Source organism: Zootoca vivipara, chromosome 13 (genome assembly GCF_965207765.1).
Source record: "Zootoca vivipara chromosome 13, rZooViv2.hap1.1, whole genome shotgun sequence".
Taxonomy (NCBI): Eukaryota; Metazoa; Chordata; class Lepidosauria; order Squamata; family Lacertidae; genus Zootoca; species Zootoca vivipara.
In genome coordinates this window covers 47,876,580-47,890,357 of record NC_142596.1, presented here as the reverse complement: position 1 = coordinate 47,890,357, position 13,778 = coordinate 47,876,580, and the positions used below count along the sequence as shown (strand labels likewise).

The 13,778-nt window shown below is 47.1% G+C and overlaps 1 protein-coding gene across 1 annotated transcript in view; it reads right to left on the bottom strand.

The window, feature by feature from the left end:
• Positions 1-9,335, bottom strand: part of SREBF1 (sterol regulatory element binding transcription factor 1) — a 46,040-nt gene extending 36,705 nt beyond the window's left edge. The window contains exon 1 of the mRNA XM_035130971.3: positions 8,932-9,335. Coding sequence (XP_034986862.3) covers positions 8,932-9,037 — 106 coding nt within the window. The 5' untranslated portion in view covers positions 9,038-9,335. The remainder of the gene's footprint in view (positions 1-8,931) is intronic.
• Positions 9,336-13,778: the final 4,443 nt, after the last annotated feature.

Below are 13,778 nucleotides of genomic sequence, written 5' to 3'. Positions count from 1 at the left end.
GCTAGTAATTATTATTATTATTATTATTATTATTATTACTAGTAATAATAATTAATAGTAAGCTAATAATAATAATAATAATAATAATTTATTATTTATTATTTATACCCCGCCCATCTGGCTGAGTTTCACACTAATTTCTTAAACATTAAAAGCTTCCCTAAACAGGGCTGCCTTCAGATGTCCTCTAAAAGTCTGGTGGTTGTTTTTCTCTTTGACATCTGGTGGAAGGGCATTCCACAGGGCGGGTGCCACTACTGAGAAGGCCCTCTGCCTGGTTCCCTGTAACTTGGCTTCTCGCAGCGAGGGAACCGCCAGAAGGCCCTCGGAGCTGGACCTCAGTGTCCAGGCAGAGCGATGGAGGTGAGCTGCATCCCTGATGCGCTAATTTTCTACCTGCAGATAAGATAGATTTAACAATTTTAAAAGTTTCATTTAATATACTGCAAGGGAAAACCCCTCTAAGCGGTTCTCAACAATATTCAGTCATTGAAATCATCTGCTAAGAAACAGTGAACAACAGGTATTAAAGTAATTAAAAGATTAAAATCAGCACTAGCTAAAAGGCAAGAGAACACACACAACTTCTACAGGTCTGAAAAGTATTGCCTAAGCAAAACCATTTAAAGGGGAAGCCAAAAGGAGTTCGGCGATGGTGCCTGCCTGGTGTCACTAGGCAGGGAGTTCCAAAATATAGCTATTAAACATGAGAAGGCTGATATATTACAACTGTGGAATATTATGGGGCACCCATAACAAGCCGTGCTTGTTCTGTCCACGTCTATGTGTTTATATTTAGGATATTGTTCTAAAATGGAGTCTAAAGTACTACAGTTCTACTTTGTCAGGACTGAAACAACCATTCTTCCAACCAAGCTCCAAGCCTACTTGATTAGCACCCAATCCATCCAACACACACAGAGAGAGACTGGGTCAAATTGGACACTCCCTCTCATGCGCCTAATTCTCACTGCGTCCTGTAACATTCAGCGTTGCTCTTAGATGCAGCTTGCAAAATTGCCCTGCCAAATTACTGAGGGAGCATTAAAGACAGATTTATTATATTTCGCAAGGGCGGGCAGATGAACCACTCCGGGAATCGTAGTTCTGTGATGGGAAACAGTCAAGCCCTCTTCCCAAGGAACTCGGTGAATTGTAGCTCTGTGGGAGGAACTGGGCTCTCCTATCAACTTTCAGCACCGTTGGCAAACAACAGCTCCCAGGATTCTTTGGGCCGGGAAATCATGGCGGCTTATAGTGCTTAATGAACGGTATGTGTAGGTGGGGCTAAGGATAGAAGAGCAGGCTGAGGTTCCCAGATCTGTATTTTCCCCAGATCTGGCCAATCCGGAAGGTTTTTACTGCCCACCAATTGGAGTGGCTGCCTGGTGCTATACTGCCTGGCTGCATAGGCTCCAAACAACCTTATTTTGCTTCGAGGAGAGACGCTGCGTTGGGGTGCGGCTATTTTGACTCTTGAACAATCTGCGTGTATTTTTATTTAAGTGTTTCACTTTTACTCTGCCCTTCCTCCAAGCAGCTTGAGGTGGCATGCGTGCCTCTCCTCCCTTTTAATCTTCAAAACAACCCGACCAAGACACAAATTCATGGCTGAATTTGAACCCGGGTCTCCCTGGTCCTAGCCTGACACTCTAACCATATAACCATTATCAACCCCTGTACCCACTATCATTTCCCAAATCATGGAAAGGCAGGGGACCTTTGGCCCTTCAGATGTTGTCGGACTACAACTCCCATCATCCCTGGCCATGTTGCCAGGGGTGATGGGATTTGTAGTCCAACGTCCCATGGGTTCCCCACCCCTGCATTACAGTGGTTCCTCAGTTTAAGTACACAATTGGTTCTGGAAGTCTATACTTAACCTGAAGCGTACTTAACCTGAAGCGAACTTTCCCATTGAAAGTAATGGAAAGTGGATTGATCCGTTCCAGACAGGTCCGCAGAGTACTTAAACTGAAAATACTTATTTCCTTACTTATTGCATTTCTATCCCAGCTTTTCCTCCAAGGACCTCAAGGTGGCGTACAAAGTTCTCCCCCTCTCCATTCAGTCTCGACGACAACCCTGTGAGGTAGGTTAAGGCGAGAGGCAGTGACTTTCCCAAGGTCACCCAAGTGAGTTTCATGGCTGAGTGGGGGATGTGAACCCTCGTCTCCCAAGTCCAAGCCTGATGTACTCTAAGGCAGAACCCCTATGAGTCCCTCAGTATTAAAAGAAGTGCGATCAGATCTACGGTGACAAGAGATATCCTATTCCAGCGTTCTGACATTTTTTAAAGGGGACTGGTGGTATAAGCAGCGTGGCATAAAGACTGAGCAAGGGTTGGGATCCAGATCTACGTAATGAAAGTCGAATCAGAACACTGATTTCCAAAATGAAATGAAATTTGTCAGGAATTTACCTGCATGGCAAGTGCGAATTTTCTGTTGTGGAACCATTTGGGGGGGGGGTGTATTTCTGGTAGGAATTGTTTTATTTTCCTTGGAGTACTTACTCTCTCTACTCTTTACTCTCACTTATTGTGTATTGTGTGTTTTTATTTTGTATTTTAATGCTGTGAACTGCCGTGAGATTTTTGGGTGAAGGGCAGTATAATAATAATAATAATAATAATAATAATAATAATAATAATAATAATAGCAGCAGCAGCAGGGCAACAGTAAAGGACCACCAGGAATGCCTAAGGGCTGAGAGAGAGTGACCCTTAGGCAGTGACCATTTGCTGTATCAATAGCAGAACTGGATTTAGGTTTGATGTACTGAAGGTAATGGGGCCCTTTATATGTCCAGCTGTCCTTTGTCAACAACAAATGGTCGCTGGTTTTTTGTTGTTGAATATATGCTATATAGGGACGCGGGTGGCGCTGTGGGTTAAACCACAGAGCCTAGGGCTTGCCGGTCAGAAGGTCGGTGGTTTGAATCCCTGCAACGGGGTGAGCTCCTGTTGCTCGGTCCCAGCTCCTGCCAACCTAGCAGTTCAAAAGCACATCAAAGTGCAAGTAGATAAATAGGTACCGCTACAGTGGGAAGGTAAATGGCATTTCCGTGTGCTGCTCTGGTTCGCCAGAAGCGGCTTAGTCATGCTGGCCACATGACCCGGAAGCTGTATGCCGGCTCCCTCAACAATAATGCGAGATGAGCGCCACAACCCCAGAGTCGGTCACGACTGGACCTAATGGTCAGGGGTCCCTTTACCTTTATATGTTATATGGTAATTGATGGACCTAATGGGTATCTAAAGCCATTTGCCCATGTTGCCCTGCAAGCAGTCCATGCAGAATGGAGGCACCCTATATATAGAAATGAGCAAATGAGTGATATTTTAGGGAGCAGGCTAGCAGGCGGGGCCCATGACTTACATCATAGGAGCCTACACAACACAAAACACTGTTGCTGTATGTAGGCTTTATTTTATTTGTTTTTTATCTTATATTTTGGAAATGTACATCCAGGTGTTTTTTTCCTTTAATTTTTTTTGGGGGGGCCAAGAAAGCGGGGCCCTAAGCTATAGCTTCTTTAGCTTATACGTAAATCCGGCACTGATCAATAGGGACATTATATTATTCTACCCTTGTTCTCACCTGGGAAGGTCTGGACTCAGGGGTCAGCAAACTTTTTCAGCAGGGGGTGGGTCCACTGTACCTCAGACCTTGTGGGGGGGCCGGACAAAAAAATGTACAATTCCTATGCCCCACAAATACCCCAGAGATGCATTTTAAATAAAAGGACACATTCTACTCATGTAAAAACATGCTGATTCCTGGACCGTCCGAGGGCCGGATTTAGGAGGTGATTGGGCCACATCCGGTCCCCGGGCCTTAGTTTGGGGACCCGGGTCTGGAGGCAGGATGACCACTAGACATCGCCAAAAAAAAAAAGATGGCAAAAAGACAACAGAAAGTGGCATAAAATTTGCACGTGGTAATTTATGAGCATAGATCATGGAATCATAGAATTGTAAAGTTGGAAGGGAATCTGAGGATCATCGAGTCCAAACCCCTGCAATGCAGGAATATATGGGGATCAAACCTCCAGCTTTGGTGTAATCAACACTATGCTCTAACTAAGCTATCCATTTAGATGCCCATTTAGAAATAGTTGCACCTCACCACAGTGGGGAAGCCCCTGCTGAGTCTGCTATCCAGGCGCTTTCTGTGGGAGCAATGGAATCAATTTATTTGTTGCCATTCCTGCTCCTTTGCAAAATATTTGCACAATCTGCCCAGAGATTCTGGGACAGGCCAGTCTCAGAGCACTACAACTCCCATTGTGCTCGGCCACTGGCCACGCTGGCAGAGGCTGATAGGAGTTCAACAACAGCTGGGGGGCACAGCATCTGCGTGCCACCCCCATGCATGGGAACAGCTGGCTGTCATACTTTCCCATAGGACAGTGTTTCTCAAACATGGGTCTCCAGCTGTTTTCGGACTACAACTCCCGTCATCCCCGGCTAGCAAGAGATTATGGAAATTGCAGTCAGAAAAGAAGCTGGGGACCCAAGTTTGGGAAATACTGGACTACAACTTCCATCATCCATAACCACTGGTCCTGCAAGGTAGGGATGATGGGAGTAATAGTCCAACAGCAGCTGGAGGACCAAAGTTGGAGAAACACTGTCATGGGACCTGTGGTGGTGTGGCCTGCGGATTGGGTGGGTTGGGAGACTCCCAGCAGCTAGTTACAGGTAGATAGCCGTGTTGGTCTGACACAGTCGAAACAAAAAATAAAAAAATTCCTTCCAGTAGACCTTAGAGACCAGCTAAGTTTGTCATATGTATGAGCTTCTGTGTGCATGCACAGTTCTCAGTGTATCTGAAGAAGTATGCATGCACACGAAAGCTCATACCTATGACAAACTTAGTTGGTCTCTAAGGTGCTACTGGAAGGAATTTTTTTATTTGCCAACAGCTAGTTAGAGGTCTGAAGGGCCCCAGTTGGCCCCTGGACATGAGATTCCACATCCCTGTTACACAAGCACAGCCTTTCATGCATTAGGACAGGGGTCAGCAACCTTTTTCAGCTATGAGAGCCAGTGTGGTGTAGTGGTTAAGAGCGGTAGACTTGTAATCTGGGGAACCGGGTTCGCGTCTCCGCTCCTCCACATGCAGCTGCTGGGTGACCTTGGGCTAGTCACACTTTTCTGAAGTCTCTCAGCCCCACCTACCTCACAGGGTGTCTGTTATGGGGGAGGAAGGGAAAGGAGAATGTTAGCCGCTCTGAGACTCCTTCGGGTAGTAATAAAGCGGGATATCAAATCCAAACTCTTCTTCTTCTTCTTCCACCATCCCTCAGACCAAGTGGTGGGCCAGACTATATTTTGGGGAGGGAAATGAACGAATTCCTATGCCCCACAAATAACCCAGAGGTGATTTTTAAATAAAAGCCATAGCTGCCAAGTTATCCCTTTTATTAAGGGATTTTCCCTTATGCTGAATAGGCTTCCTCGCGAGAAAAGGGAAAACTTGGCAGCTATGATAAAAGCACACATTCTACTCATATAAAAACACCAGGCAGGCCCCACAAATAACCCAGAGATGCATTTTAAATAAAAGGACACATTCTACTCATGTGAAAACACGCTGGATCCTGGACCGTGTGCAGGCCGGATTGAGAAGGCGATTGGGCCGCATCCGGTCCCCCGGGCCGTAGGTTGCCTACCCCTGCATTAGAAAATGGTAAGTATGTCTTTTGCCAAGGCAGTAATATCAGAGCTGGCCCACCCATGAGGCAGGTTGAAGCACCGGCCTCAGGCGGCAGGTGTGCAAGACTGCTTCTGGCATGCAGCACTGCCACCCATCTTCTGGAACACCCTGCTTCTTGCCGAGTTCTGCAAGAGGGGAGGGAGCATTCTGGTAGCCCCAGAAGTGGTGGTGGGGCAGCAGTAGGGGGGCAAAGGGGGGCAGTTCTGTGTTTTGCCTCAGGTGGCGAAATGGGATGGGCCCTGCCCCTGACTGCAACTATATCCTAACTCCAAAGCACGGAATAATGTGCCCCTTAAGCTCTCAGAGCACAAAAGCACTCTTGCCTCTTATGCAATGAGTCACAGCCTTCGGTATTGTTCCCTGATCCGTGATCCTTAGGAACTATTACAACAACCGTGCGCACTGGACCAGTGTTGCTACTTTCACAGTATATTTTATGTATTTAGGTGATTTTCTTTTTACCACCCTTTGCACAAGTTACAAGGCGGATTGCAACAGAGTCCAATCAGATTAAAAAAATGGATCCATAAGATTAAAGGTAAAGGGACCCCTGACCATGAGGTCCAGTCGTGACTAACTCTGGGGTTGCGGCGCTCATCTCGCGTTATTGGCAGAGGGAGCTGGCGTACAGCTTCCAGGTCATGTGGCCAGCATGACAAAGGCGCTTCTGGCGAACCAGAGCAGCACACGGAAACGTCGCAGGGATTCAAACTGCCGACCTTCTGATCGGATCGGCAAGCCCTAGGCTCTGTGGTTTAACCCACAGTGCATTACGCAGCCCTTAAAACACAGGAAATCGTTAGCAATCATTTATCTCATCAGGTCTTTCCTCCTCCAAACCCCTGCCCCCCAAAGGTGCGTCTCAACCAGGTACCTAAAACCATAAATAGATGGTGCTAGGTGTACCTCAGGAGTTCCACATGTGAGGAGCCACCACTGAAAAGGCCCCAGCACCTTGTACTTCATTCTCAGTTGGTTCAACAGTCAATCGCTCTTCACAGGGAACTCTGGGAATCGTAGTTCTGCGAGAGGGAAATGGGGCTCCTAACAGCCTGCAGGACCCTTCAATAAGCTACAGCTCCCAGAATTCTTTGGAAAGCCATGACTGTTTGAGGTGGTGTCATAGTGCTTTAAATGTACAGTGGTACCTCAGTTTACAAACACAATTGGTTCCGGAAGTCTGTACTTAACCTGAAGCGTACTTAACCAGAAGCAAACTTTCCCAATTGAAAGTAATGGAAAGTGGATTAATCCGTTCCAGACGGTCCACGGAGTACTTAAATTGAAAGTAATGGAAAGTGGATTAATCCGTTCCAGACGGTCCGCGGAGTACTTAAACTGAAAGTACTCAACCCGAAGCGTACTTAAACCAAGGTATGACTGTATTCCATGTTAAGTGTTAAGTTAATGTGTTTAATTAGAGAAAAATCATTATTGACATTTATTAAGGGTTAGAAACTTCTTATGGACTTTTCTGCTTGCAAGAGAAAATATACTTGTAATATCTGGATCTGAAGATTGAAAAAATATTGGCTTATAGAAAATATAATAGTTGGAGGTCAATGAGTGAATACTATCTTTAGCTGAAGGATGGAGAACCAGAAGCCTTTTTATCTTTTCCCATTTTCTCTCTTTTGCTTCTGTTCTTTTTTAGAATAGATTTTTTAAAGTATTCCTTTTCCTCAGGTGTATTATGAAAAGATGCTTTGTATTGGGTAGGAACTTTTGTGTCTCTTTAGGTAAGTTATCAATAAAAGTGGACCTAAAACAAACAAAAAACTGTATATGCCTCCAGGTCGGCATATACAGTGCCCTCTTTCACTTTATAACGCAATATTAAAAGCACCATAGCATTACTAAGAGACGCATATACAACTGCACACACAAGAGGTGTGCTTTGCACTAAAACCCACCAAGGCTGGCCCGGGACGGTTTTGCAAAGGCGCAGTCGAGGCAGAGAAGGGGTGGCGTGCAAGACGGTGAAGTGCAATCATAGGAGACAACTCCTAGAGCTAAGGTCCCTTCGCGCCCCCCAATAAAATATTTGAGGGGACCGAGGCATCCCGCAAGTTGATGTGCAGTGCCATTGTGCGCACCGCGTCTTATGATCCATTATTGGGGGGGGGCGAGGCATGCCTGGGCCTCCCCAATATTTTATTCAAGTTGGCACCCTTGGGTGCAAGCCAAGCCAAGGCGCTGCGTGCGTCCCTTCCAACAGTACAGTTCTATGAAAGCGCAGGAGCCGCGGAGCGTCGCCCCAGCGCGCAAACCTCGGTGCCTCGCGAAAGGCGCGCTGAACTTTCTTCCGAAAGAGGGAATGACCGACAGTAACCCGAGGCGTGACGTCAGCCTCCCCCCCCTCTCTCACACACACATAGACGGGGAGTGGGAGTGGGCGGGGCGTTTAGCCCCAGAAGCTCAGCAGCTGGCTACCCGCCAGGGACACGAGCAGGCGGTGGATTTCTGGATATTTTATTTGCAGTCTCACAGGCTCGTTTTGACTCCCTTCTGCAAAGCCAGCGATCCTCCGTCCTCCCACGGATACACCCGCCGGCGTGATGGTCAAAAGGTGGCGTTTTGTTTTGTTTCCAGATGCTGGTGGTAAACGGGGTACAAAAAGCACATGGCTAGCGAAGGCAGGGTGGAGGATCCGCTCAAGGGATCCCGTCACCCAAGGAGAAACACATCCCTCCGTGGGAGAGAAGCAGGCTCGTCCCTACACAAACGCTCCCAAAACTCTCACTTCTCGGGCACACACGCTCAGGACGCGCTCGCTTCATCAAAACTGGTTAGGAAAAATTGAAAAATATTGCACACCGAGGCTGCAGTCCAGGCTCTAATTTGGAACTTCGCTCTTGCTGAAATCACAGGGTGGCTGGCTGGCTGGATATTTATATATCTTGGCAAAAGGGCACTTTTGGAAATAATAGCAATTTTTAAAAAACCAATTGCACTCCCTTTGCACAGAAATGACGACCCTCGTCCCAAACCACAGATCCCTACTTTTAACTCAAGCAAGAAAGGGTTTCTCCAGAGAACTCCCAGCCCTTTGGACATCCCTCCCCCTTCCACCATGATGCAAGACCCCCTTTCCTTTTTTTTGCAGGTACCAACTGGGCAAAAGCGGCTTCCCTTCTCCCCAGTTGGCACCGTGAGAAACACCCCCCCCCCGCTCCGCTCCGCTCCGCTCCCCCTACCCTGTACCCACCGTCAATGTCGCTCAGCAGAGCCGTGTCAATCTCGCTGGATTCATGGAGAGTCAGCGAAGGATCCAAGCTTTCCAAAGAAGCCTCTTCGAAGGCGAGGTTGTTCATCTCGGCCACGGCGCGCACAAACCCCTCCCTAGAGAAACCCCCTCCACACACGCACCCCTACCCACCCTGGGGGGCAGGCCAAAAAGAAGTTAATTTTTTTAAAAAAAATATGTGTAATTGACTAATCTGGAGGAGCCTGGATGGGAGGATGGGAGGGGGAAGCGCCTTCCTTAGGCTGCCGGGGACTCTGCGCAAAGAGAAGCCATCCGCGCATCAGGAAGCAAAGCAGCCCGGCGTTTATGGGCTGGTGGCTCCTAGCTGCCTGCTGCTGGCTGCCATCCTCACGTCCATGGCAGGCAAGAGTTGCGAGGTGGAGCTCAAACCTGCTACTGGGAGGGAGAGCAGGGGGAGGAGCCACCGCTTTGGGGCCCGCCCCTTGGCTCTCTTGATTGGCAGTTCCCGGGAAGTGAACTGGCTGGCCGGCCCGCCTCCTCATATGGACGGGAGGGGTGTGCGGGACACAACAACACCGGGAAGCTGGGGCGGCGGCAAGAGTCCCAGGCTCCGCTTACATAGCAGGAAATCTGCCCCGCTTTGATTGGGGATCACTTCCCAGCAAATGTTTACCCGGTTGCAGGATCAATGTGGAGGAAGAGGAAGGCCGTGGAGCAGCTGGAAAGGGAAATTCTACACGTCGTGTCCTCGCCCCCACCCCCACCATGCATGCCCAGAAAGTTGCACCTGTTGAATTTCTGCCTGTTCCGCACAGAGAAGGAAAGGGGGTTAGGAGAGGGACATGAGGATGGTCTGATCAAAGGGACCCCAGAAGGCTCAAGAACTCAATGATTTGCAACTTGGAAAGGGGGGGGGGGGTGTTTGACACCACATCACATCATTTTGCAAGAATAATAATTATTATTACTGTACATTTATATCCCCGTGACACACGTGGTTCTCTGCTTTATGCACTTCATCATTGCAACAACCCTGTAGTGTAGGTTAGGCTAAGAAGCAGCAACTGGCCCAATGTCATACCCAGTGGGCTTCATGGCTGAGTTGGAAGCTGAATTCTGTTCTCCTGGTCTGACACTGAACTGCTCAACCACACTGTTGGTAACAGTAGGAATTTCAAGACAACTGGGATTTTTTAATATAAAGGAAGCAATGCATGAGGTTATTTATTTTAAAGGATTTGTTTATGCAATACCCGTGCAATTTTAAAAACATACTAATAACGAGCTGTGTTTCTCGCATTGCAGGGGTTCCTTCGAACTACAATTCTGCGATTCTATGAACTAAAGAAAAACAAATAATGAAACTGGACATTGTTTAACCAACCATTGCTTAAAGTAGAAAGAGTTGGATCCAGACTTCAGTCGTCATTAGGGTAGACCCATTGGGTTATTTACCCAACTAAGTCATATTCAGAATGGATCTTCTCTGAGTATGATTAACCATAGATATTCACCACTGAAATTAAGGGAGCTTAATAAAAAATACATCCCATTTATTGCAAAGGGTCTGCGCTAAGAATGGCAAAAAAACAGCGTAATTCTCACCCTGTCCACTCAGAAGTCCCATTGAAATCTGGTATCTGAAGAAGTGTGCATGCGCACAAAAGCTCATACCAATGTCATGAAACTTAGTTGGTCTCTAAGATGCTACTGGAAGGATTTTTTTTTTGTTTTGTTTCCACTGAAATCAAGTGAGGCTCGCATGCAAGAGAGGCTAGGATTCCAGCCTAAATCTGTGCCCCAGCAGAAATCTCTACATGTGCAGGGCAATGCAAGTTTTAATTCCTGGAATAATCCTACATATTCTTGGAAGAGACTTGCAAGAGCCCTGTTTGATTGCAAAATAAAATGGGGGAGAAACAGAACTTGTGGAGGGGGTGCCCCCCTTTTCACCTTCCCCACCTCTGTATCCCATCATGCAAGGAAAACAAAACACACACAACCTAGATCCACAGGTAACTTTGTGTGTGTGTGAATAAAGCACTGCCCCTTTCCTCAATCCAAAATAGGTGTTCAAAATAATAAATTTGGGGCCTCCCATCTATTTTTAGGCGAGACTCTTCCCTCCCCCCTTGATCCAATATGTCAGAGCCATCCCTCAGCTTACCTAGGTTGCCAGATGTTTAGCCAATGTCAAATCTGCTGTTTCACCACAATTAAGGTCGTTCCTTTATCCTCTTCGCAGGGTAGGTGGCAAAATTAGTCAGGGCTCCTGCAGCATTGATAATTGTGCAGAAGAGGGAATTTCAGCACAGGATACACCTGCAGAAACTGTATCTTCTATGCATCTGTTTAAAGGTACAAGAGCACAGAAGAGGTGGAATATAAATGCAATAAACAAAAAACAAATATTGGATAGAAAGAAAGAAAGAAAGAAAGAAAGAAAGAAAGAAAGAAAGAAATTACATCAATTCATCTCTTCAATTCTATTCTATAAAAATAAGTAGTTAAACTGCACCCAAAGCTTTTAAAAAAAGAAAACAAGCAAGCAAATAAAGCAGAAATTAACTTATGGAACTCACTGCTGGAGGATGTGGCTATAGATGACTTTATAGGGGGACAAAGGGAAACCAGCAATAAAACGTTGCAATGTCCCTCCTCAAGGAGTCAAATAAGCATGCCTGCTTCCAGCCTATTCCATTTCACTGCTTTATAGTCCCAGCACCTGCTATTCAGAGGTAGACTGCCTCTGAACATGATGCTCTGCTACAAGGGTGGGGGAAACTCTTTCATCTCCATGGCCACATTCTCTTCTGGGCAATATTGGCTTGTGGGGGGTCAGTTACCTGCCAGTGGTGGGCAGGGCCAGAGGCAACAGGTGGGTTTTGCTTTGATAGTGTCAGCTGGTTTTATGCTTCACTGACACGCCCTTCTTCACAGAGAAAGAGGAGTTGTCAGTCACTGGGTCTTATTTATTATATTTAGATAGCATCTTATTCAGAGGCCGTCTACCTGAAGAGTAGTTGTTGAGGACAAAGAGCAGCAGAAAGTAATTTGCCTTTATGGCCTCAATTTGGCCTAGATGGGATTTTCAACTCGTGTGCAGATAGGATCTCACTTGATTGAATGCTCCTTTAAATCATCATCATCAACAACAACAATCTGTGCTCATAGAAGATTAGCTGCTCAAGGAGAAGAACATCTTCCTGTCTTGCTACTTTTCTATGTGCAGGGATTTCTTTTAAGGTGGAAGCCTGCAGTCATTCAAACCTCAACCTGCAGTCTTAAGTGGTAAGACCCAGACAGAGTCTCCTCAGTGAGAAGTTTGCCACATTCAGAACATGTAAGTCGTGGAAGGCCTTCCCCTACTTTCTGCCCACAATGCCTGAAATTCAGAGGTAGACTGCATTAGGTCATGCAGGTTCCATTTAGCTGTCATAAACAACAGGCCACATCTTTCTCCCCTAATTAATTTGTCCGGGTTTTTTTTAACCAACCAGACTAATCGTTACTTCCTTGCAGGGCTGTTTGTCGTTACACGCACAAACGTGCCTTCCGCGATCAGGCTCTCCCGGGGAGCAAACAAACAGGCAGGGAAAGAGTTAAAGCCTGTTCCGCTCGTGTGGGCGGGGCCGTGCTGAGACCTCAGCCAATCGGCTGCGGCCAAGGCAGGAATGCCCCCGCGGGAAAGCTTAGTTGAGCAAGCGGGGAAACACCTCCAGTAGTGCCAGTCGGCTCAGCCAATGGCAGCGCGGATCCGCAGTGGAGTGATTTCGCGTCACAGCCCACGCTCTAGGATTACATCATGGGGGCGGGGATTCCCCTCCTCCACGTGGAGAGGAAGGCGAAGAGCTGCCAAAGTCAGAGCCGACGTGGAAGGCGGGGTTAAGGAGTTAAAGGAGCCGTTCAGGTTCGGTTCCCCCGTTGTTTGTGGACGGAAACGGGAGCTTTGCGTTAAATATCCTGCAGGACAGGGACTTAACCAGGATGGGGGGGGCGGCCAGATGTAAAAGGGGGGAAACAGGAAAACGGAAAAAATAGAAAACAGGAAAAAAATAGAAATTTATTCTATTAGGGAAAGAATATTACTAATAAAATACTATTATTTTATGAAATAATATTAAATGTGCAGCAACACTCCTCGTTTCATATCTGCCTGCCGCCGCCAAGCATAAAACTCCGGGCCTTTACATATTTTTTTACTTTAAGGGGTCTTTCCAGGCACGCAATAATTCCTCTGCACATGAGCAGAAAGCTTTTCCTTCTCGTATGCACACTGGGCGGGAGTGGGGTGCCAACTTCAGCACTCTTTCCTTAGCTGCATGGAGCAGAATAAGCCTGTAGGTGAGGAGTGTGCATGCACACGAAAACTCATACCAATGGCAAACTTAGTTGGTCTCTAAGGTGCTACTGGAAGGAATTTTTTTTATCCTGTAGGTGAGGGTTTCCCCCTCACTGTTGCAGCTGCGTGCTAGGAAAAGCAGCACCTGTTGGATTACAGTACTGTTTTGCAGAGGGGTGAAGTCAAACTGCTGCACTGGCCGCACCAAAGTGACCTCTCCAGGGGCGCAAGCCTGGGCAGGGGGTATGGAAGTCTTGGGCCACCCAGACGACAAGACACCCCCCCCCTCAGCCTCGCTGGTGTGGTCCAAAGGAAAGGAAAGCAAGACATTTGGTACCAGCTGGGCTGTAGGAGTTGGGAGAAGGAGTACAAGGCGCCATTCAACTGCCTTAGGGACTCCACTTTGGATTTATTTTACTCATTTTCTTATCCTGAAGATATCCCACAAGGAAGCGTTTAGGATCGTTGTCTTTCTCCTAAATGGGCTACTTTCCCAGGTGGAATC